General features: G+C 42.0%; 1 protein-coding gene, 2 non-coding genes and 1 pseudogene across 7 annotated transcripts in view; all 4 read right to left on the bottom strand.

Annotated features, from left to right (window-relative positions):
• The window catches only part of NEMF (nuclear export mediator factor), a 56,590-nt gene extending 49,459 nt beyond the window's left edge, over positions 1 to 7,131 (bottom strand). For all 5 annotated transcript variants that reach the window (XR_015134794.1, XR_015134795.1, XM_086321619.1 and 2 more), the window contains exons 1-4: positions 7,022 to 7,131; positions 5,826 to 5,894; positions 5,609 to 5,711; positions 2,313 to 2,438 (exon numbers count right to left, since the gene is read on the bottom strand). Coding sequence is in view for 3 of the 5 variants with exons in the window: in XM_086321619.1 (XP_086177745.1) it covers positions 2,313 to 2,438; positions 5,609 to 5,711; positions 5,826 to 5,894; positions 7,022 to 7,080 (357 nt within the window). In the remaining 2 variants the exon portion in view is untranslated. The remainder of the gene's footprint in view (positions 1 to 2,312; positions 2,439 to 5,608; positions 5,712 to 5,825; positions 5,895 to 7,021) is intronic.
• Positions 7,132 to 8,115: 984 nt separating this feature from the next.
• LOC147364649 (signal recognition particle RNA) lies at positions 8,116 to 8,415 on the bottom strand. The gene has a single exon (XR_015135617.1).
• Positions 8,416 to 22,155: 13,740 nt separating this feature from the next.
• Positions 22,156 to 22,455, bottom strand: LOC147364648 (signal recognition particle RNA). Its single transcript, XR_015135616.1, has one exon.
• Positions 22,456 to 24,819: 2,364 nt separating this feature from the next.
• Positions 24,820 to 24,920, bottom strand: LOC147364647 (U6 spliceosomal RNA; annotated as a pseudogene).
• Positions 24,921 to 25,818: the final 898 nt, after the last annotated feature.

Below are 25,818 nucleotides of genomic sequence, written 5' to 3'. Positions count from 1 at the left end.
TTTTTCATCCCAAATTCGTCCATCTTAATCCATATTTTTACCTAGCACTTCTATGATCTCACTTTTTATACTTAAATTTTTCATGCAAATGGTATTTTGCTGTTGACAGCTCACGAAAAAACATTTCCAAGATAGAACAGGTAACTAAGAGAAGGATTAAGAGGCAAGAAGAATGGTGAGGCCATCAGCAGTCTTCCTTTTATAACTGATGACACTGAAAATGTGGCAATGTCCCTAGGTCTCAAATGCTGTTTATGACAAAACTATTTGACAATTTGCTGGCTCTATCACATTAGTTCTGAAATTTAAAGTACCAGATAATATCTTCAATTCTCAGATTTTCATCTACCACATTTAAATGCTATTATTTTTTGTTTTTCTGGCTGCACACATGGCATATGGGATCTTAGTTCCCAGTGGAAGCACAGTCTTAATCACAAACCACCAAGGAAGTCCCTCAAATACTATTTTAAATGGCTAGATCAGATCAGATCAGTCGCTCAGTCGTGTCCGACTCTCTGCGACCCCATGAATCGCAGCACGCCAGGCCTCCCTGTCCATCACCAATTCCCGGAGTTCACCCAGACTCACGTCCATCGAGTCAGTGATGCCATCCAGCCATCTCATCCTCTGTCGTCCCCTTCTCCTCCTGCCCCCAATCCCTCCCAGCATCAGAGTCTTTCCCAGTGAGTCAACTTTTCGCATGAGGTGGCCAAAGTACTGGAGTTTCAGCTTTAGCATCATTCCTTCCAAAGAAATCCCAGGGCTGATCTCCTTCAGAATGGACTGGTTGCATCTCCTTGCAGTCCAAGGGACTCTCAAGAGTCTTCTCCAACACCACAGTTCAAAAGCATCAACTCTATGGCGCTCAGCCTTCTTCACAGTCCAACTCTCACATCCATACATGACCACAGGAAAAACCATAGCCTTGACTAGATGAACCTTTCTTGGCAAAGTAATGTCTCTGCTTTTGAATATGCTATCTAGGTTGGTCATAACTTTCGTTCCAAGGAGTAAGTGTCTTTTAATTTCATGGCTGCAATCTCCATCTGCAGTGATTTTAGAGCCCAGAAAAATAAAGTCTGACACTGTTTCCACTGTTTCCCCATCTATTTCCCATGAAGTGATGGGACCGGACGCCATGATCTTCGTTTTCTGAATGTTGAGCTTTAAGCCAACTTTTTCACTCTCCACCTTCACTTTCATCAAGAGCTGTTTTAGTTCCTCTTCACTTTCTGCCACAAGGGTGGTGTCATCTGCATAGCTGAGGTTATTGATATTTCTCCCGGCAATCTTGATTCCAGCTTGTGCTTCTTCCAGTCCAGCGTTTCTCATGATGTACTACTCTGCATGTAAGTTAAATAAACAGGGTGACAATATACAGCCTCGACGAACTCCTTTTCCTGTTTGGAACCAGTCTGTTGTTCCATGTCCAGTTCTAACTGTTGCTTCCTGACCTGCATACAGATTTCTCAAGAGGCAGATCAGGTGGTCTGGTATTCCCATCTCTTTCAGAATTTTCCACAGTTTGTTGTGATCCACACAGTCAAAGGCTTTGGCATAGTCAATAAAGCAGAAATAGATGTCTTGCTTTTTCCATGATCCAGCGGATGTTGGCAATTTGATCTCTGGTTCCTCTGCCTTTTCTAAAACCAGCTTGAACATCAGGAAGTTCACGGTTCACATATTGCTGAAGCCTGGCTTGGAGAATTTTGAGCATTACTTTACTAGCGTGTGAGATGAGTGCAATTGTGCGGTAGTTTGAGCATTCTTTGGCATTGCCTTTCTTTGGGATTGCAATGAAAACTGACCTTTTCCAGTCCTGTGGCCACTGCTGAGTTTTCCAAATTTGCTGGCATATGGAGTGCAGCACTTTCACAGCATCATCTTTCAGGATTTGGAATAGCTCCACTGGAATTCCATCACCTCCACTAGCTTTGTTCGTAGTGATGCTTTCTAAGGCCCACTTGACTTCACATTCCAGGATATCTGGCTCTAGGCCAGTGATCACACCATCGTGATATCTGGGTCGTGAAGATCTTTTTTGTATAGTTCTTCTGTGTATTCTTGCCATCTCTTCTTAGTATCTTCTGCTTCTGTTTAAATGGCTAAGGTCTGCCTAAATTCTGGCCTCCAGATAAAATGAAGATTAATGGAAGATTACATTTTACTTGCATTGCACTACATTATCCTAGTGTGTCAATGGCCTTTCTCAAGAAAAAAATGTTCCCTGCTCATGTCTGATAGCACTATTACATGAATAATCGACAATACAGTGAATTCTCCTCACCCCACCCCCAAATTTAACTTACCCTGTCATAGAGCTCAATGATTAAGTGATAAGCAGCTTCATCACTTCCAAACTGAAAATCTACAATTCTATCCACACCAAGCTGCTTTGCACTGACTAATCTCCGACTCTTCAAATGTTTTCGGCACTAGCAAGAAAGAGAAGAAAAAGGCATTTAAATAGTAAAAGTGAATTTCTAATCATTCGGTATTGGTTTATAAGTAAGTTTCTCCTTCTAATTTCCATTAGGAATAATATCTTAAGACTAGTAGATAAAACAGTATAGTCTTAAAATCAAAACTTACAGAATGATAATCAGAAGAAATACATTTTATTTCAGACCACTCTGACTGCTAACTCTGAAACAGTATTTCATATTCAATTTTTAAGTAGACAATAACAGATAATGAAATTTACTTTTTTGCTTTATACACTGCTAAATAAATTCCTGTTCTTGTCCTGAAGACCACACACAAAACTGTAACCTTTTTTAAAAGCCTCTTTCTACTCCACTTTTTTAAATATCCCAAATTCCCTTTTGTGTGTTTGTGTCCAAGATTAATGATTTCCACTAATCTTTCAGTTCAAATACAAATTCTGAACCATGAGCGTACTGAAATACTGTAAATCAGTCCTCCAACTTACAACTAATAACCTATTCTCACGAACTTTATTAATAAAGCCCAAGCAGAATTTTTCTGGTACTATCTCCAAGTTTTTGAACAACTTAGCTCAACTCCAAATGCAGCAACTCCTATCTTTTATCAAATCCCATTTCTATGCCTAGTCATAAGGTTCTTGTTCTTATCAGCAATTAAAATAAAATGAACATATTAAACCCAAAGGCAACTTACTTGATAAATACCTACTGTTTTATATTACACGTACTACCCTTCGAAGTGAAAGTCACTCAGTCGTGTCCGACTCTTGCGATCCCATGGACTATAGCCCCCCGGCTCCTCTGTCCGTGGGACTCTCCAGGCAAGAATACTGGAGTGGGTTGCCATTTCCTTCTCCAGGGGATATTCCCAACCCAGGAATTGAACCTGAGTCTCCTGCAATGCAGGCAGATTCTTTACCAACTGAGCTATGAGGGAAACCCATACTACTCTTTAGTATAAATATCTTATGTACGACATCAACCAAAAACAAAACTACTCTGTGGCTCCTTAAAAAATTTTTAACAATTGTTTCTCATTTTTTAATTTGAAAGACCTCTTAGTCAAGACCACAAAGAAAGGATGCTTTCTTTTCCTCAAGACTCAACTCCAAGACAAATTTTACAGATAAATTCATCTAAAACCATCTTTAAAAAAGAAAAAAAGAAGAAGAAATATCCAGGGTCATTCTTCAAATCAATGCCAATTCTTTCATAACTAAGAAGAGTTCTACAGAGCTACAGTTCAAACTGACTAAAATTCTCATTTTATGTATTCAGGCAGAATTTTATACTCACATTATATTGAGGCAGATATGAGACTTTTCAACCTTCACAGAATAAATAATCTCCCCCTCCTAAATTTAACAGTTTTCATTTAGAAGTGGCCTACATTAATTTTGATTTAAACAGTGACCTACATTCAGGGCTATCTTTAAATCCCCAGGTGAAAATCATAGTCAATTTCCCCAGTAATATTTTTATGAGAAAAATAAAGTTAAAATGAAGATAAAAGGCATCTTTGAATGGAATAGAAGTCCACACCATGGAATGGTAAAAAAGGGAAAATTATCATGAGTATAGGCAGACATATAATACATATGTAAAACCTCTTTTTTCTTTCTCTACTAGCATCTTGGTGAAAACAAGCTTCTGTCAGTGTCACAAAGCTGTATCTGGCATTCCCAAATGTGAGAATCAGGAAAAGTCACTGATTTACCACATACTAAACATGATCCTGCCTGACATACAACAGTAACAGCTGTAGATATTTATAAAGTGCTTAATGTTGTCTACTCCACTGGAGGGAATTTGTATACATATTTAGATTGACATGTATACCTAACTCATCAAAGTTTTTTGTTTGTTTTTTTTTTTTTTTGAGTGTCTGATCTCCTATTGATATAGCCTTATTTGGGGATGCTTACACAATCCCAAAAGCATATAGCTTATTATCTGTTATATCATCTGTAAAACTGAAATGATATTTGTTCTTCATATCCACTGAGTTGCTAAACAACTCAAATGAAGTATTATTCCTTGAAGAGTGCTATACAAATATAAAGTGTCATTATCATTAAGGACAATTTCCAAAAGATACATTTTGGGTTACTATTAAGTAAATGAAACTTTTAAGAATTTGATAATTTTGTGACAGGCCTTGCGATTTGGGAAACACTTACCTAACGTGTAATCCAAAACAGATTCTAAGTTGCTGGGGATAAGGATCTTCTCTGTAAAGCCTCTAATGAAATAACACAATGCCAAAACAAATAAATTTCTGAAGGAAAGTGAGGAGGAGAGGAAGAAGGAAATTAATACATATGGAGCCCTACTATGTGTCAGGCATTGTGTTAGGTGCTTTACATTTAACTTCAATCAATCCTCACCAATAACCCCGTAACAGAGGCATTATCTATATTTTACATTTAAAGAAACAAGTCCCAAGAGGTTAAGTAAAATTTCCAAGTTATAAAAGTATTCAAGCAGCAAAATCAGTAATTCAAAGTTATGTATATCTGAGTCTAACATCTTTCCTCTGTACCACGAGCTCTCAGTATACCTGTTATGTCAATAAGCAAATGGGTAATACATTCACAGATGCAGGATCTCAGTTTTAACAGTAAAACAGAGAGAAATGAAAAGTAAAAAGATATGGCTGGTAGCATACTAATGTCATTGAGTATTCCAACAAAATACATACTGGCAGCTGAAAAGTGAACCGTGGAAGACAAGGCTAGGGAAGGAGGGCAGAACACAGAAAGCCAAGAGTGCTGGGGTGCAGGATACAGACTCAGATATCAGACAATTGTAAAAGGTGGGGTAACTAATCAAAATGATGCTGTAGAAAGATCACTGCTGGTCTGAAACAAATTTTTTTTGATAGTGAGAAGCACAGAGTTAAAAGACTATAATGTCCAGCTCTATAAAAGCTTGAATTAGAATGGTAACTTTGGGAAGGAAAGATCTGGAACACAAAGTGGTGTGATGGGTAAAAGGAAGAAGTTAATAAACATCTCCTTTATTCATCCTGTATGTCTCAACTACTCTGTATTTATCTGTTTTATTTATACCAACGAAGAAAAACCAGTTTATAACTTCAATTGTTAGTGACCACTCTCAGGGCCTTAACATTAAGCTTCAAGTATAATAAGGTTTACCTTCATGGCAAAACTAGACGGCATCATATTCTTAGGCCACTCAAATTCTGTTGTGTGAATTCGTATGCCAGATTCGAGTAAAAGTGTAGCTTTAAAGTCTGGTCTGTAGAAGAAAAAAGTCAAAATGTCTTTAGGGTCCTACCAGCACTAACAGTAGGTTGCTTTAAAAAAAAAAATTAATTACATAAGATAAAACAAGCCTATAAAATGCTCTTACTTTTGAAGACGAATAAGATACGTTTTATTATCCACATCGTAAACATTGTTTACTCTCATTCCTAGCAAGCTGCAAAAAGAAAAGAAACAAGTAATAAATCATACTACCATTTGAAACATAAAACTCCCCACAATTTAAAGCGTAAGCGGAAACACAGCCTGCCAAAGAGGGAATCTTTAAAGACAGGGGGTCAACCAGAGTGCAGAGGCTGCTGCTACTGCTAAGTCATTTCAGTCGTGTCCGACTCTGTGCGACCACATAGATAGCAGCCCACCAGGCTCCTCTGTCCCTGGGATTCTCCAGGCAAGAATACTGGAGTGGGTTGCCATTTCCTTCTCCAAAGCAGGAAAGTGAAAAGTGAAAGTGAAGTCGTTCCGTCGTGCCCGACTCTTAGCGACCCCATGGACTGCAGCCCACCAGGCTCCTCCATCCATGGGATTTTCCAGGCAAGAGTACTGGAGTGGAGTGCCAGAAGGCCAGCAACCTTCTGGCTAAACCTCGAATGTAACTGTTTTAAAAAAGTGATAGACCAGCTCCAGGAACATACAATGCTTTAAAGAGTTTTTTTTAAGTGATCCAATACATGTATTAGGAAATACAGTAAAATCTAACTCAACTAATTACAGAAGAAAAAATGTAAACGAAGCCCTGAGAAATATGACAAAGCTCACACAGCTAAATAATATTAATAAAATATTAATAAAAACCGAACTAGAATGCAGATCTCCGGCCGAATCTATTACCTCCAGCTAAAACTCTTTGGGGTGAGGAGGAGAGTCTACCAAACCAAGCCTCTGGTCTGGAAACCTCTGGAACTAATGACTTAACTCTGGTGTCCTGGCGTCCACCTGACTTCTTTGAGTAAACGTTTCCTGCCAGACCGGGGCGACTCAGGCCGGCAAGCGGAGAGCCCTGCCAAAGTGGGACGCAAGACCTGGCGAGACCAGCAGCCCACGAGAGCCGGGGGGTGGCGCACGTGGCCGCCGGGGTCCCCCCGGTATCCTCAGGGCCACGGAAAGATGTCACGCGCTCGCCCACTCAGGCCTAGCCAGGTCTATAGGAGAACAGCACCCGGGGGCGGGGGGGGGGGCGGGGGCGGGGAGGGAAAACACAAGGCCCTTCTTATTTCTACGGTAGGGCCATGGCCTCTGCCTCCTGCACCCCCTGCACAAGCTTGGTCACCCGACGTACGGTACCTGGCATTCAGCTCCGCAAGTACCGCACGGAGGTCAACGGTGCTAAAGCGGGTCTTCATGGCGAGCCTCGAGGTTCTCTACCGCAGTTTCCTCCACTGCCGGCCTGACTCAACGCCGCTACTCTTATGCGCAGGCGCACTAGGCGGATCTACGGCCGCGCAGAAGATCCAATACTCCTCGAAGCGAACGTCTTTGAGTCACATTTTGTGAAGAGTTTGGCAGTCAAGTCGTCGTCGATTAGCTTTTCGTCGTACCAAAACAATTCGAAATAGATACAAATTATTCTCTTGAAACTGCATTCCTTCCTGGAAAGCTTACAAACTAGTCCGGTTACTTTGCTCCCTTGCCTCTCGGGATTCAAGCCAGCCCCCATAGTGACCCCTACTGGTCATAACAATTTATGAGCAACGTACTAGGAGGATTTCCCCAGGTACCGCTTTGTGTACCTGAGGAACTACCACTTTCCCTGGGGCGTACACTGTTGAAATTTAACGCAGTGGACTATTTCATTCGCCCTACAGTTACCCTCAATGATCAAGGCAAACCAACTCTTAAAAAAAAAAAGTTCCTATTCTGATAAGTCTTGCTCGCCGAAGAGCATTTTGCGTTTTACTGTGAGATTCTTATCCATTCTAGGTATTGGGAGAACCTGGGCTCAGCATAGTACCCGATATACAATGCTGCTCCTGCTGCTAAGTCGCTTCAGTCGTGTCCGACTCTGTGCGACCCCATAGACGGCAGCCCACCAGGCTCCCCCGTCCCCGGGATTCTCCAGGCAAGAACACTGGAGTGGGTTGCCATTTCCTTCTCCAATGCATGAAAGTGAAAAGTGAAAGTGAAGTCGCTCAGTCGTGTCCGACTCTTCGCGACCCCATGGACTGCAGCCCACCAGGCTCCTCCGTCCATGGGATTTTCCAGGCAAGAGTACTGGAATGGGGTGCCATCGCCTTCTCCGTGATATACAATAGGGGCTCCATAAACACTTGGCAACCTTAATATTCAGTTGTTTCGCTAGATAATGGTGAAGTAAGATTAAAAATAAAAATGAAAAGATATTAAAAAATAAGAAAGCCTTTTTTAAGGTAAGAACTCAAAAGAGACGGGGTCTCGCTATGTTGCCCAGGCTGGAGTACAGTGGCTATTCACAGGCGCGATCCCACTACTGATCAGCACGGGAGTTTTGACCTGCTCCGTTTCCGACCTGGGCCGGTTCACCCCTCCTTAGGCAACCTGGTGGTCCCCCGCTCCCGGGAGGTCACCATATTGATGCCGAACTTAGTGCGGACACCCGATCGGCATAGCGCACTGCAGCCCAGAACTCCTGAGCTCAAGCGATCCTCCAGCCTCAGCCTCCCGAGTAGCTGGGATTACAGGCGCGCGCCACAGCGCCCGGCGAGGAATCCAGACCTACCAGAATCCTAGGGTTTACCGGCTGCAAGTCGTGGCAAGCCGAATTCCCACCAGTAGAAGGCGACTCTAAGTAAAAAACGGCTCGGTGGGTAATTTCAGAAGAAACCGGGAATTGATGCCCCAGTGGGTCGCTTTAGCACGTACAGCGCAGCATTACTGCATCAGATGGCACAGTAAATCATGCAAAATAGATCAAAATATGGAATAAGCCACTTGAAGGTTTTAGAAAAGACGGGGAACCCCATTAACTGTAGTACAAACAGTAAAAGCGAGAGGTCTAACTGGACATAAATAATACTAAGGTTCTTATGTTGGCTCTTTCAGGCATTTCCTGAATAATGCCTAAATATTTTACATAAAAGCAATCCACATAGAAAGGTACAACACTCAGATCTTCTTTACAAACAAAAACTGAAATACCTTATGGCAAAACACCCACTTTAGGGCCCTTAGACCTAGACTAATAAGATAGGAGCAGGATACTAATTTAAGTTATACATAAGACAACCACTCTACTAACTCATACATAGCTCATGCTTTGTCTATCAAGGAAAATGAGCGACAGAAGGAAAATACAAGAAAACGCATAAGGGGGGAAAGAAGATAAAGATAAGTGTTATAATTACTATGAAATTCTATCATTTCTGGGTTCTGGAATAATTTCTTGATTTTGAAAAACTTCTGAATCAGGGATACTTAGAGACTTGTGAGAAAAATTAGAGGTAAGAGTAAATGGATAAATCATCTTCCCATTTTCAAAAAGAAGATAAAGGTGAATATCTGAAATCACTAACAGATTTATTGGCATTTGTCCCAACTGAAAATTTAGAGGTAGTTATTTATGGATGACTGAGGAGACTTAGCAGCCGCAGTAGGATCATCTAGAGCTGTGATTCTCAAGCTTTGGTGTGATTCACTCATCACTGTGGTGATAATCAAAGCAAATTCCTGAACACGACACCAGAGATTTTGAATTAACTTTGGCTCAAGGTATCTGCATTTGTAACTGTCAAGATGAATAGGGCCTGTAGCCCGTACTTGGAAGTTTACTGATCTCAGAAAGATGCAATGGTAATCATTAGGAACCAACAGAGTTTCACTTCAGAATAATTTATAGTCTTATAAGACAAGATTGCCTCACCAAAGAGGATTCACGATACAGCAGGAAATCAGTCTCGCAAAAATATAAACATGGTACTTCTTATTGAGATATATATGTGGGAAGAAAGTCTATTTATTTTAATGTTTCTTACTTTTATCATATAATTATTAAAGCCAATTTTATTATATAATTATCAAAACTATTTTAATCTTGTCTTATTTTTACCATATAATTATATTTATATAATTTATTAATTTTACTTTCCATTCAACTCATAGAAATAGTCAATGTGTAGTGTCAGCAAGGGAAAAATCTCCACTTTTATCCCTCTTCAATTCTTCTGGCTGGATTAATAATAAAAGTGATGCAAGACAACATAAGAGGAGAAAGAAAAATAAATTTTAATTAATGCACATGGAGGTTTCATAGAAATGGGACCTAAGAAGTGGCCAAAGCAGGCAGCCTTTATATTTTTTAAATAAATTAATAAATTTGTAAGGAACTGACAGAACAAAAAAAAACAGGTTTTCAGGCACTCAAGTAGTGAAGAATCTAAACTGAATATAGACTTGGGTAATAAAGAAGTAATAAGGTTCATTTATACAGGCTTCTCAGCCTGAGTTCCCTGACTCTGGGGTTAAGGGTGTCCTACCTCTGGAGGCAGGGAGTGTACCTTTCATATGAGAAATTATTTCCTGCTTTCAGAATAAGAGAAAGGAGGATGAGAGTGTCTCTCTCATGTTGGCCATTTCTTAAGTAACTTTAATTCAAAGTAGTCAATGTGCCATTCAGGCACAATTTGGGGTGGCCTACACTGGACCAGAGGACACTTCTTGCCCCACAACAGTGAGAAATAAATTTGTGAGGGGGTCCTGCGCACCGTTGAAGATATCAGTGATCACGTTTCTCTGTAGGCCAGAACTTAAAGTGGGAGCAGGTGCCACTGATTCAGGAAACCTGAATGCAAGGGGAGTAACTGCAGCCTGAGTGGCAGAGAGCACTGGCAGCAATCATGTGCAGAGGCCAGGTGGGTGTGATGATCATAGTGAACAGCAGAGTCAAAGCAGCAATCAGAATAGTCTGACTAGGGAGACTGATGGTGTTGGCTATTTGAGCACGGTGTTCCTAGAACTGAAATGTATAGGAAGCTTACTAAATTCTTACTTGGTCTCTGTAAGCAAAAGAGTTGTAACTTAAGTGAACAAAAATGATAAAAACCGAGTCATAGTCTTTCAGTCAATTCTCAGACTCCAGCCAGTTCACAGACCCAGAACCTCTTGTTTGAGAGGAAATCTGGGTGCCCTTGAGGAAGGACACTGCCAAAAATGCATACTGCTCATCTTTCTCCCAGACTTCCCCAAAGAGATCTACATCTTTTTACCACAGTAACTGTGCATTGGGGAAAAGGAAATGGTCAGGCTTTGTGGGGGATTCCTGGATACTAGCTCTGAACTCACAGTAATTCCAGGAGACTCAAAACATGGCTGTGGTCCACTCAGAGTAGGGGTTTATGGAGGTCAGGTAGTCAGTGAAGTTTCAGCTCAGGTCTGTCTCACAGTGGGCCCAGTGTGTCCTCAAATGCCCCATGCAGGTATTTCTCCAGTGCTGGAAAGTATGATTGGAATACACATTCTCAACAATTAGCAGAATCCCCACACAGGTTTCCTGACCTGTGAGAGCAATTATGGGGAGAAGGCCAAGTGGAAGCCACTAAAACTGTCTCTATGTAGGAAAATAGTAAACCAAAAGCAATACTGCTTTCCTGGAGGGATTGCAGAGATTACTACCACTATCAGGACCTAAAGATGCAGGGGTGGCCATTCCCATGACATCCCATTCAACTCACCTAATCAGCCTGTGCAAGAGATGGATGGACCCTGGAGAATAACAGTGCATGTTGTAAGATTAACCTGGTGGGGACTCCTGTTGGAGTTGCTATATCAGATGAGGTTTCATTGCTTGAGCAAATTAACACAGCCCCAGCACCTTGTATGCAGCTATTGATCTACTTATGTCTTTGCCTCTGTTAGAAAGACCACAAGAAGCAGTTTACTTTCAACTGGCAAGGCCAGAAATACACCTTTACTGTGCTACTTCAGGAGTATCAGCTCTCAAGTCCTACATCATAATTTAATTTGCCAGAACCTTGATCACCTTTCTCTTCCACCAGATATCACATGGATCCGTTACATTGATGACACCACAGTGATTAGACTTAGGGGAAAAGACACAGCAGCTACTCTATACCTATAGGTAAGTATAGAGTAGTGTCAGAGAGAGAAAATAAATCTGACGAAAATTCAGAGAACTGCCTCAGAGAAATTTCTAGGGATCCAGTGGTGTGGTATATGTCAAGATATCCCTTATTAATGTGAAGTTTAAGTTGTTGCATCTGGCTCCTTTCCAACTAAAAAAGAGGTGCAACACCAGTGGGCCTGTTTGGATTTTGGAGACAACATAGTCCTCCTTTAGGTATGTCACTCTGGCCCATTTACTGAGGGACCCAAAGAGCTATTAATTTTGAGTGGGGTCCATATCAAGAGAAGGCTGTGCATCAGGTCCAGGTTGCCATGCCAGTTGCTCTGCCACATGTGATCCAGCAGGTCCAATGGGGCTTGCAGTGGCTGCAGCAGACAGGCATGCAGTTCGCAGCATTTGGCAGGGCCCTGTAGATGAAGCACCCTGTAGGCCCTTAGAATTTTGAAACAAAGCCCTGCCATGCTCTGTGGATAACTGCTCTCCATTTAAGAAACAGCATTTGGCCTGCTGCTGGGCTTTGGAGAAACTGAATGCTTAACCACATGCCTCCAAAGTTATCGTGCAACCTGAGCTGCCTATCATGGACTGAGTGTTACCTAACCCACCGTGCTATAAAGTTGGGGGTGCACAGTAGCCCTCCATCATCAAATGGAATTGGTAGATATGAGATCAGACCCAAGCAGGTTCTGAAGGCACAAATTAGCTACATGAAGATGTGGTCCAAATGCCCATGTTCCTCACTCCTGCTACACCACCTTCTCTCTCCCAGCCTGCACCTATGGCCTCATGTGGAGTTCCCTATAATCAGTTGACAGAGGAAGAGAAGACTTGGGCCTGGTGTATAGGTAGTTCTGTATGATATGTCAACCCTAAAACAGACAGCTGCAGCACTATTGACCCCTTCTGGGACATTCCCTGAAGGGATGTGATGAAGGAAATCCTCCCAGCAGGCAGAACTTTGAGCAGAGTACCTGGTTGTTCATTTTGCTTGGAAGGAGAAATTTCCAGCTATGCAATTATACACCAATTCATGGGCTGAGGCCAATTGTTTGACTAGATGGTCAGGGACTTGGGAAGGAATGTAATTTGAAAATGGGTGATGATGAAGTCTGGGAGAGGTATGTGGACAGACCTATCAAAATAGGTGGAGAATATGGAGGTATTTGGATCCCATAAATATGCTCACCAAAGACTGATCTAAGTAGAGAAGGATTTTAATAATCAAGTGGAAAGATGACCAACTTATTCTGTAGATACTAACCAAATTCCTTCCCCAGCTACCTCTGTCATTAGCCAAAGGGATCATGAACAGAGTAGCCATGGTGGCAGGGGCAGGGGTGGAGCTTATGCAGGGGCTCAGCAACATGGACTTCCACTCACCAAGGCAGATGGCTGCAGCCAGTGCCAAGTGCCTAACTGGCCAGCAGCAAAGGCCAACACTGAGTCCTAGACATGGTACCCTTCCCCAAGGTGATCAGCCACTACCTAGAGGCACATTGATTACACAGGACTACTTCCATCGTGGAAGGGGCGAGGTTTTGTTGTTACTGGAACAGACATATATTTGGCCACAGATTTGCCTACCCTCCATGCAATGCTTCTGCCAAAACTACCATCCAGGGCTTACAGAATGCCTTTTCCACCAACATGGTTTTTCACACAGCATTGCTTCTGATCAAAAACTCACTTCACAACAAATGAAGTAGAGTAATGGGCTTGTTCTCATGGATTTTACCGGTTTTACCATTTCCCCCACCATCCTGAAGCAACTGACTTGATAGAATGATGGCATAACCTTTCAAGGATTCAGTTACAACACAGCTAGGTGCCAATACTTCACAGGACTGAGGCAAGGTTCTTCAGGAGGGTCTATATACTCTGACTCAGTGTCCAATATAGGGTGCTATTTCTCCCATAGCCAATATTCATGAATCCAGGAAAGAAGGGCTGGAAATGGGAATGGCATTATTCACTACTACCTCTAGTAACTCACTAGCAAAAATTTTTCATCCTGCCCCTTGTGGGCTTGTAATCTGCTGGCCTAGAGGTCTCAGGCCTAAAGGGAGAAATGCTTCTTCTAGAAGACACAATAATGATTCCATTGAACTAAAAGTTTAGACTGCTGCCTAGTAATTTTGGGCTCTTTGTTCCTCTGAATCAAAAGCAAACAAGGGAGTTGCTACGCTGGCTGCAGTGATTTGTTCTGACTACTAAGGAGAAATTTCACTGCTACTCCACCATGAGGTAAGGAAGAGTGTGCCAAAAATATAATAGATCCCTTAGAGCGTCTTTTCCTGCTGAACTGAAGAGTGGGGAATGGAACAGAGAAAATGAAAATGCCACAGAGCTCCAGTACTGAAATTCTGTAGGTTTTTTTAAATTCATTAAACATTTTCTTGGTTGCTGTAAATTTTTAAACTTAAGATTCTAAAGTTCTAAAAAACATGATTCTAACAGTTTTTGCCAGCTTATTCATTGCTTCTGAGAGGAACAGACAGAACCTAGGAGTTCCCTACTGTGCCATGTTCCAGTATGCCAACTTTTTACGAGGCTTTAAAATTCATCCATTTATTCATTCAACACCATAAATTGAGCCCCAAGCATTGTTGTATATCAGGTATTTTTGTCTCTTGTAAAGTCAGCATTAGGCATCAGTGTTATCTGGCTTTCTCAGTAGAAGTTTGGGATCTAGAATGAAAGATGAGACATTCTACACTTAAATGATAAACCAGAAATAGAATATTATGCTCTCTATTGGGGCTATTACTTTCCAAGACAGATACACAAACTGGACAAACAGAAAGGTAAAATGAGATTGGAACAATGCAGGGCAAGAAATGGTTGAGGTGTTGAGGGATGAAAATGTTTGATTTATTATCTGTAACCCCTGGGGTTACAGTTTCAGAGAAATAAATTGTCTTAATGCAATCAAGAACTTCCTAGAAGTCAACACTGCTTGAAGGAGGAAAAACTATTTAGAGATGCATATACAGGTGGTAAAACCATAAAGTATAACAGGATAATGTCACAAAGTTAGAATAGTGGTTATGTCCAAGAGGAAGGTTATTTGGGTATGGGCTTCTAGGATGCTAGCAAGTTCTATTTCTGAATACCAGTTATATAGTTGGTTATTTTATAAACACTTTAAATTTTACATTTGTATCTTTCATATGTATGACGTATCTCACAGAAGTTAAAAAGAAAACACAGGTAATGGATACATATGGGGGATTAAAATAGTTACAAATTCTTTTTTTTTTTTTTGGCTGCTCAGAGTGACATCTTAGTTCCCTAATCAGGAATTAAATACGTGCCCCCTGCAATAGAAGCACAGAATCTTAACCACTGAACCATCAGGGGAGTCCTGGCCACAAATTCTTTAACATCCATAGAGGAGGTTCTGTTCTCTCCACACCTTTGAATATAGGCTGGCCCATGGCTGCTTTAACTAATAAAGCACAGCAGACAGAAGCGATGCTATGCTCTTTCTGCCTTTAGCCTTTAAGAGGACTGGTAACTTTCAACTTGGTCTCTTGAAGAGTGAGTCACTGTGTAAGAAGTCTCACAATCTGCCACAGAGAGTCCTGAATACTACATGGAGAGGGAGTGTCATGACTGAAAGTTTTGCAGTCAAGCCTACCAAGGTACCAGGCATATCAATCAAGGCACCTTGGACTGTCCAGATCAGACCAGCCAACAGCTGAATACCAGTAAGTGACCACAGGCAGTATCACCTGGAGTAGAATTGTTCAGCAGCTGCTGCTGCTGCTAAGTTGCTTCAATCGTGTCCGACTCTGTGCGACCCCATAGACAGAAGCCCACTAGGCTCCCCTGTCCCTGGGATTCTCCAGGCAAGAACACTGGAGTGGGTTGCCATTTCCTTCTCCAATGCATGAAAGCGAAAAGTGAAAATGAAGTTGCTCAGTCCTGCCCAACTCTTAGCGACCCCATGGACTGCAGCCTACCAGGCTCCTCTGTCCATGGGATTTTCCAGGCAAGAGTACTGGAGTGGGGTACCATTGCCTTCTCCGTTGTTCAGCAGAGCTTTGCCCAAATTCCTGACCCTCAAAATAATGAGATAAAATAGTTATTTCAAACAACAAAACTTTGGAGTAGTTTATTCTACACTCTTAGTCCCTTCAGGCTACTGTAACAAAAATACCATAGTTTGGGTGGCTTAAGTAATAAATACTTTTTTTCTCACAGTTCTGAAGACTGGGAAGTATAAGATCTGGTGAAGAACTGCTTCCTGGTTCATAGATAGGCATCTTCTTATTGTGCCCTCTTGTGGTGGAAGCAGCAAAGGAGCTCTCTAGGGTTTCTTTGACAAGGGCACTTAATCCCATTCATGAGGACTTCACCCCCATAACCTAATACTATGTCCCCATGTCCAAATACTATGACCTTGTGAGTTGGTTTCAACATATGGAATTTTGAGGGGGCACAAACATTCGATCTACAGTATACCCTATGGATAACACACACAAGGCAAATAAGCAAAAAATGTTTTAAGAAAGTAAGTGTTCTAATATTAATAGTAAAGCAAAGCAGCCTTAAGAACAAAATGCATTGTTTTGGAGGGACAAAACATTATTTTTTAATCAAGTATGTGTGTACTCTGAAGATAAGAGAGTCCTAAAACATTAACATCATTATGTATATGTTCTTGGAATGGTGAGACCCTTCAAAGCAAACACCAAAAACAGAAACCATAAAGGATAAGGCTTAGTATGTTTGAAAACATAAAACCTTAAAGTTGCTGAATGTCTAAGATATTCCACTGTTAACAAAATTAAAGGCTTAGAAAAAAGTATGGTCAACTGCATACTTCTTTCATGGATATTGTAGGAAATTGTAGAGTATTACTAAGTATTGGGTAGAGGGTTAAATTACATATTTAGTAATGGTGTTGAGTAAATGCCAAACAAAGTGCATTGTGACAATGACCTTCTGAAAAACATATTTTAACCCAGGCCAGGAGAAATTTTTTTGGTATTGGATATTTTAGGCATTCAGACTCGTCCAAGGTAAGGAGCAGCGGCTGCGCTTTGCTGGAGCAGCCATGAAGAGATACCCCACGTCCAAGGTAAGAGAAACCCAAGTAAGACAGTAGATGTTGCAAGAGGGCATCAGAGGGCAGACACACTGAAACCATACTCACAGAAAACTAGTCAATCTAATCACACTAGGACCACAGCCTTGTCTAACTCAATGAAACTAAGCCATGCCCGTGAGGCCACCCAAGACTGGCGGGTCATGGTGGAGAGTTCTGACAGACTGTGGCACACTAGAGAAGGGAATGGCAAACCACTTCAGTATTCTTGCCTTGAGAACCCCATGAACAGTATGAAAAGGCAAAATGATAGGATACTGAAAGAGGAACTCCCCAGGTCAGTAGGTGCCCAATATGCTACTGGAGATCAGTGGAGAAATAACTCCAGAAAGAATGAAGGGATGGAGCCAAAGCAAAAAGAATACCCAGCTGTGGATGTGACTGGTGATAGAAGCAAGGTCCGATGCTGTAAAGAGCAATATTGCATAGGAACCTGGAATGTCAAGTCCATGAATCAAGGCAAATTGGAAGTGGTCAAACAAGAGATGGCAAGAGTGAATGTCGACATTCTAGGAATCAGCAAACTGAAATGGACTGGAATGGGTGAATTTAACTCAGATGACCATTATATCTACTACTGCAGGCAGGAATCCCTCAGAAGAAATGGAGTAGCCATCATGGTCAACAAAAGAGTTCGAAATGCAGTACTTGGATGCAATCTCAAAAATGACAGAATGATCTCTGTTCGTTTCCAAGGCAAACCATTCAATATCACTGTAATCCAAGTCTATGCCCCAACCAGAAACGCTGAAGAAGCTGAAGTTGAACGGTTCTATGAAGACCTACAAGACCTTTTAGAACTAACACCCAAAAAAAGATGTCCTTTTCATTATAGGGGACTGGAATGCAAAAGTAGCAAGTCAAGAAACACCTGGAGTAGCAGGCAAATTTGGCCTTGGAATATGGAATGAAGCAGGGCAAAGACTAATAGAGTTTTGCCAAGAAAATGCACTGGTCATAACAAACACCCTCTTCCAACAACACAAGAGAAGACTCTACACATGGACATCACCAGATGGTCAACACCGAAATCAGATTGATTATATTCTTTGCAGCCAAAGATAGAGAAGCTCTATACAGTCAGCAAAAACAAGACCAGGAGCTGACTGTGGCTCAGATCATGAACTCCTTATTGCCAAAATCAGACTGAAATTGAAGAAAGTAGGGAAAACCACTAGACCATTCAGGTATGACCTAAATCAAATCCCTTATGATTATACAGTAGAAGTTAGAAATAGATTTAAGGGACTAGATCTGATAGATAGAGCACCTGATGAACTATGGACAGAGGTTCGTGACATTGTACAGGAGACAGGGATCAAGACCATCCCCATGGAAAAGAAATGCAAAAAAGCAAAATGGCTGTCTGGGGAGGCCTTACAAATAGCTGTGAAAAGAAGAGAAGCGAAAAGCAAAGGAGAAAAGGAAAGATATAAGCCCCTGAATGGAGAGTTTCAAAGAATAGCAAGAAGAGATAAGAAAGTCTTCTTCAGCGATCAATGCAAAGAAATAGAGGAAATAACAGAATGGGAAAGACTAGGGATCTCTTCAAGAAAATTAGAGATACCAAAGGAACATTTCATGCAAAGATGTTTTCGATAAAGGACAGAAATGGTATGGACCTAACAGAAGCAGAAGATATTAAGAAGAGGTGGCAAGAATACACAGAAGAATTGTACAAAAAAGATCTTCACGACCCAGATAATCACGATGGTGTGATCACTGACCTAGAGCCAGACATCCTGGAATGTGAAGTCAAGTGGGCCTTAGAAAGCCTCACTATGAACAAAGCTAGTGGAGGTGATAGAATTCCAGTTGAGCTATTCCAAATCCTGAAAGATGATGCTGTGAAAGTGCTGCACTCCATATGCCAGCAAATTTGGAAAACTCAGCAGTGGCCACAGGACTGGAAAAGGTCAGTTTTCATTCCAAACCCAAAGAAAGGCAATGCCAAAGAATGCTCAAACTACCACACAATTGCACTCATCTCACATGCTAGTAAAGTAATGCTCAAAATTCTCCAAGCCAGGCTTCAGCAATATGTGAACTGTGAACTTCCAGATGTTCAAGCTGGTTTTAGAAAAGGCAGAGGAACCAGAGACCAAATTTCCAACATCCACTGGATCATCGAAAAAGCAAGAGAGTTCCAGAAAAACATCTATTTCTGCTTTATTGACTATGCCAAAGCCTTTGACTGTGTGGATCACAATAAACTCTGGAAAATTCTGAAAGAGATGGGAATACCAGACCACCTGACCTGCCTCTTAAGAAATCTGTATGCAGGTCAGGAAGCAACAGTTAGAACTGGACATGGAACAACAGACTGATTCCAAATAGGAAAAGGAGTTCATCAAGGCTGTATATTGTCACCCTGCTTATTTAACTTCTATGCAGAGTACATCATGAGAAACGCTGGACTGGAAGAAGCACAAGCTGTAATCAAGATTGCCGGGAGAAATATCAATAACAGTCAGACACGACTGAGCGACTGAAATGAACTGAACTGAACTGAATGAATTAGATATTTTTGGCAGGGATCATGAGAACCCAAATCACTTTAAAAAGGGCCTATTTTTAAATTACTGTTACCCCTCCCCCCTCCCTGCCTCGCTTGTAAAAGCCCATGGACAGAGGACCACGGTGGACTATATTTCATGGGGTTGTAAAGAGTTGTACACAACTGAGTGACTGAGCACGTTGACCCCTGCCCCACCTTTCATTAGACCTGAAGCTCTACAAAGGCAATGGCTTGTCTGTCCTATTTCTGATTATGTAGTATCAGTATCTAGTACCTAATTACCTAGGGTCTGGTAAATATTTGGCATGTAAACTTTTAAAAAATGGATAGATGGATAAATGAATGGATAGATGAATAAATGGATGGACTGTTAAAATATTATGCTTTAAAGAAAGATACACACACACACACCCCTTAGAAAAAGATTAACCCTGAAAACTTATTGAACGTGAAAAGTTTTTTAAACAAAAAGTACAAGCATTTTAAAGAAGACAGATACTGGAATGATTCCTTTCTGACCTCACAAGTTTTTTCAGGTACAGACTGACCTTCTATTTGCTTTCTATTGCTGCTGTAACAAATTACCACAAATTGAGTGGCTTAACCAACACAACTTTTTTATCTGACAGTTCTGAAAGTCAGAAGTCCCAAACAGGTCAGCAGGGCTGTAGTTTCCAGAGGCTGTTCACATTCCTTGGTTGGTGACCCTGCATGACTCCAATCTCTGCTTCCAGTTCACATCTCTCTGACTCTGATCTTCCTTCCTCCTTTATATATAATTGTAATAATCCTTGTAATTACATTGGGCCCAAAGGTATAATCCAGAATAGTCTCTCCATCTCAAAATTTTTAAGTTACTCACATGTGTGAAATATCTTACCTCATAAAATAACATAGAGGAAGTTCACTCCATGAACTCATAAAATAACATCAGGAAGTTCACTTTTTTGTGGGGCATTATCCTACCTACCACACCTCAGTTCCACAAAACTGAGAAGTTCTGTCCCTAAAATGCCTAAATTTAAAAGGGGAAGCTCTAAGACAGTTCTTTCATAAAGATAAAATTACTATTACAGACCACCAAAAACTTCTGACAATTTTAAAGAGTCTCTTCTTTCATACCTTATTCACTTATTTCTTTTAAAAACGAGACAAAGATACAACACTTGCTCTACATAGCTCAGTGGAGGGCTCTGAGGCATTGCTCTAACCAATTGAGTTCCAGATCCATCCCCATATAGTGCTCGAAGTTCCCTGCACTTCAATTCCATCTCTAAGGTGGTTGTTCAGTTGCTAAGTACTGTCTGACTCTTTGTGATCCCATGGACTGCAGCACACAGGCTTCTCTGTCCTTCACTATCTCCAGGAGTTTCCTCAAACTCATGTCCATTGAGTTAGTGATGCCATCCAATCAACTCATCCTCTGTCGCCCCCTTCTCCTCCTGCCCTCAATCTTTCCCAGCATCAGGGTCTTTTTCAATGAGAAGGCTCTTCGCATCAAGTGGCCAAAGTACTGGTGCTTCAGCATCAGTCCTTTCAAAGAATATTTGGGGTTGATTTCCTTCAGGATTGACTGGTTTGATCTCCTTGCAGTCCAAGGGACTCTCAAGAGTCTTCTCCAGCAGCACATTTTGAAAGCTTCAGTTCTTCGGTGCTCAGCCTTCTTTATGGTTCAACCCTCACATCCATACATGACTACTTGGAAAAACCATAGCTTTGACTATATACATCTCTGCTTTTTAATACGCTGTCTAGGTTCGCCACAGCTTTTCTTCCAAGGAGCAAGAGTCTTTTAATTTCATGGCTGCAGTCACCATCTGCAGTGATTTTGGAGCCCAAGAAAATAAAATCTGCCACTGTTTCCTTTCCCACACCCCTCTCCCGCCCCATCTATTTGCCATGAAACGATGGGACCGGATGCCATGATCTTCGTTTTTTAAATGTTGAATTTTAAACCATCTAAGGTTAGCTGTGGGCAATCCGAGAAGGTGAGACAGGCTGACAGCATTTTTCCACATTGTTCCGGTTACCTTGGTTATAACAGGAACGTCTGGGTTCCTCTTATAGGTTTGCTTGTTCCCCTAAAAAGAGGGAGTATTTGGAAGGTCAGCCCTACCTGTAAACCCGCACTAAGTAAGGCTTGGCAAAGGGGCTAGATACTTCGCCAGAAACCTTTAAAAGCAAAAACCTTGATAGTCTAGTGGTGAATGAGGTGACATCCAGTGGCAGGAGGGTGGGGAGGAGAGGTCGGTTAACTAAGGGAAACGGCGATAAAAATTAGCAAACCTAACCGTCACGGGAAGAATATAGGAAATCTGGCCTCGGAGGTGCATTTTTTCCACTGACGCGGAGCAACCATTTTCTCCAATAGGTTGTGAGGAAACGAGCAACCCCTGTTGGTTTCGAGGGTGATAACAGCTTTTCGCAAAGACGTTCTGCTGATTCTCCAGTAGGGGTCAGTGATGAGGTAGGTGCAATCCCTCGAATATCCTAGTTAACCAGTGAGTTTTAACTGTAAAGGAGACATAAAATAGGAGACAAGTGTTAAAGAGTGAGCCAGTAATAAAGGCCAGTTATATCTCGTCTGTTTTTAATGCACACATTAGTGAACTACTGAACACGTAAAAAGTATCTGGAAAAAGGTAAACGTTTGTTGTTTACACAAAATTTGAATCCGTTAGTTGTACAGAAAATTTTGGTTCCCTTAAATCAGGGCGATGATAAATAAACAAAAGAGACGGGGTCTCGCTATGTTGCCCAGGCTGGAGTACAGTGGCTATTCACAGGCGCGATCCCACTACTGATCAGCACGGGAGTTTTGACCTGCTCCGTTTCCGACCTGGGCCGGTTCACCCCTCCTTAGGCAACCTGGTGGTCCCCCGCTCCCGGGAGGTCACCATATTGATGCCGAACTTAGTGCGGACACCCGATCGGCATAGCGCACTGCAGCCCAGAACTCCTGAGCTCAAGCGATCCTCCAGCCTCAGCCTCCCGAGTAGCTGGGACTACAGGCGCGCGCCACCGCGCCCGGCGATGAAAAACCTCGGCAGAGAGATACTAGAAGTTGCGGTGTTGTGACGTCATCTGGGGGCGGGGCGAAGCAGAAGCCCTGCCAGGCATAAGACACGCCCGGCTCAGGGTGGGCCGGGAGGCTGAGGACATGTGACGTCATGGGGCGGAGATATCGTCTAGCCCTGGTCTGTTTGCGAGCTTGGAACTCGCACCTTTTCTTGTTCCAGCTTCGGCTCCTGGTGTTTTGCTTGGACTACTGTATTTTCTGGAGAAGGAAATGGCAGCCCACTCCAGTGTTCTTGCCTGGAGAATCCCAAGGACGGCGGAGCCTGGTGGGTTGCCGTCTTTGGGGTCGCACAGAGTCGGACACGACTAAAGCGACTTAGCAGCAGCAGCAGCAATTGTATTTTCGTTTAAGAAAAGTTGGTCGGTTGGCTCTTAATGCTCATAGGTGTTGTGTTCGGACACGCAGGTAGCACAAAAGGAAATGCAGTGCTCGGTCCCTCAGCTTTCCCTTTCTTCAGCAGATCTTAAACACGTGCTGCACTCTGTGAAGAAGTTATTTACGAAGGAACCGGACCTTCTGTCCCTAAATCTACCATTGTCCACAGCAAGCATTTAGGAGGTGTCTTCGCTGTACCAAGGAATGTGATCCATAGTAGCGGGGGTTGGGGTCCGCAGAAGTGCTGGAGGCCAGCTTAACTTTCACTGTTGAACAGAGGTGGGGGAGCCGTCCGTTCATTGCCCGTTATTGTTGGGGGAGAAAATCTAGTATTGGAGTAGACTGTGCAAGAATTAGTATTTGGCGACCTGAAGTCTTTTAGGAGCAAGACTAGGTTGCTGCTGCTGCTGCTAAGTCGCTTCAGTCCTGTCCGACTCTGTGCGACCCCATAGACGGCAGCCAACCAGGCTCCGCCGTCCCTGGGATTCTCCAGGCGAGAACACTGGAGTGGGTTGCCATTTCCTTCTCCAATGCATGAAAGTGAAAAGTGAAAGTGAAGTCGCTCAGTCACGTCTGACTCTTAGCGACCCCATGGACTGCAGCCTACCAGGCTCCTCCGCCCATGGGATTTTCCAGGCAGGAAGGCATAAAGAGGAAGGAGGAAAAAAGAATTTCCAGCCATGGTAGATCTGCAATCAGCAGACCTTTTCTGTTTTATACAATCTTTACCATCTTTTTCTCTTAAAAACTAGTCCAAATCCCCCCTCCATTTCCTCCCTTGCAACACATTATTTTGCTCCCTCTTTGTAGATAATTTAAAGGCCGTCAGAAACATCTCAACTCCTTGTTACTCCGCTCTCCTTTAAAATTTATCTTTACATTTTCTTTTATATACATATTTGAATTTATTTATTTTTGCATTTTAAAATTTATTTTTAATTGGAGGATAATTGCTTTACAGTATTGTATTAGTCTCTGCCATATATCAACATGAATCAGCCATAGATATACATATAGCCCTGGAGGAGGGCATGGCAACCCACTCCAATATTCTTGCCTGGTGAATCCGCACAGACAGAGGAGCCTGGTGGGCTGCAGTCCATGGGGTCTGCATGTGTCCAAAGAGCTGGACATGGCTGAGCGACTGAGTACTGCATAGCACATACATATATCCATCCTCTCCCTCTTGAATCTCCCTCCCACCTCCCTTTCCATCCCAGCCATCTAGGTTGTCACAGAGCACCTGATTTGAGCTCCCTACTTCATACAGCAAATTTCCACTGGCTATCTATTTTACAGATGGTAATGTATATGTTTCCATGCTACTCTCTCCTTTCATCCCACCCTCTTCTTCCCTTTCTGTGTCCACAAATCTGTTCTCTACATCTTCATCTCGATCGCTGCCCTGCAGATAGGTTCATCAGTACCATCTTTCTAGATTCCATATATATGCATTAATATATGATATTTGTTTCTCTCTTTCTGACTTACTTCACTCTGTATAACAGGCTTTAGGTCCATCCACCTCATTAAGACTGACTCAGATGTGTTCTTTTTTATGGATGAGTAATATTCGATTTTATATATGTACCACAGCTTCTTTATCCTTTCATCTGTCCATGGGCATCTAGGTTGCTTTCACGTCCTAGCTATTGTAAACAGTGCTGCAAAAAACACTGGGGTACATGCGTCTCTTTCAATTATTGTTTTCTCAGGTTATATGCCCAGTAGTGGGATTGCTGGGTCATATGGTAGTTTTATTCCTAGTTTTTAAAGGAATCTCCATACTGCTCTCCATAGTGAGTCTATCAATTTACATTCCCACTAACAGTGCAAGAGGGTTCTCTTTTCTCGACATCCTTTTCAGCATTTACTGTTGGTAGATTTTTGGTGATAGCCATTCTGATTGGTGTGAGGTGATACCTCATTGTAGTTTTAATTAAAAAATATGGAACACTTCACGAATTTTTGTGTCATCCTTGTGGAAGGGCCATGTTATTTGTATTGTTCCAATTTTAGTATATGTGCTGCTGAAGTGAGCACTATCTTCACATTTTCAAAGAAGGGCAACGCTTTGTTGTCTCTTCCTGTCAACTGCTCCTATCAAATTCTTCCATCAGTTATTTCCACACCCATCTTCGCTCCCTCTCTCCCCTCCCCTCTTATATAGAGACTCTAAGCTTTCTTTCAAGTGTCCTTTGACCTTGCCTCTCTTTCCAAATAAAATGTTTTCATGGTTGCCCTTCCTGAAAGCATGTTCTACAGTTACTACATTCACTTCCTAACATTCTGTCTTCAGACCACAGCCCACTACCCACTGAAATTATTATAAGGTTCCCGTATCTAAGCCTCCTAATTGGCAGTTCTAAGGGACTCTTTCAGACTATGTGACACAATTTATGCCCCGCTCAACCATCTGAACTATTTGTGACCACTACCTGCTCCCTGAAGGTTTCTCCCTGGTTCTTGCTGACAGCCCCTGCTGGGTCCTCTAAAGTTTTGCTGCTCTTTCTGCCCACTGTATAAATGTTATTCTTTGTAGATCCTCCTAAACCTTCTCTGTAGTTTTTTCATGCTCTTCATGCCTGATCTCACCAGTTCTCAAGGTTCTTAAATCTGTAGCTCCAATGTAATGGTCTTTTCAGAGCTCTAAATCTGTATTTCAAGCTGCCTACTAGGTGTTATATTGAAATTATTCAAAACTTCAAATTCAACATGTGCAAACAAAACTGATCATCTTCTGGTCCCTTCCTCCAAACTGTTTCTAACTTCCTATATTCTCACTTTCTACCAATATATGTAGTTGGTCACTTCAGAACTCTCTGAGTCATTCTTGACCACTGTTCGATGCATTTAACACCAGGTAAAATTTATTTTTTGTCTATCCAATAATGAGCAGTGTGCTAGGTAATGGAGATATAGTGGTGAAGAAAAGGGACAC

This window comes from Bos grunniens, chromosome 10 (assembly GCF_055505025.1).
Source record: "Bos grunniens cultivar Pamir isolate PY7600 chromosome 10, Bosgru_T2T1.0, whole genome shotgun sequence".
NCBI classification, from domain to species: Eukaryota; Metazoa; Chordata; class Mammalia; order Artiodactyla; family Bovidae; genus Bos; species Bos grunniens.
This window is presented reverse-complemented; position numbering and strand designations above follow the sequence as displayed.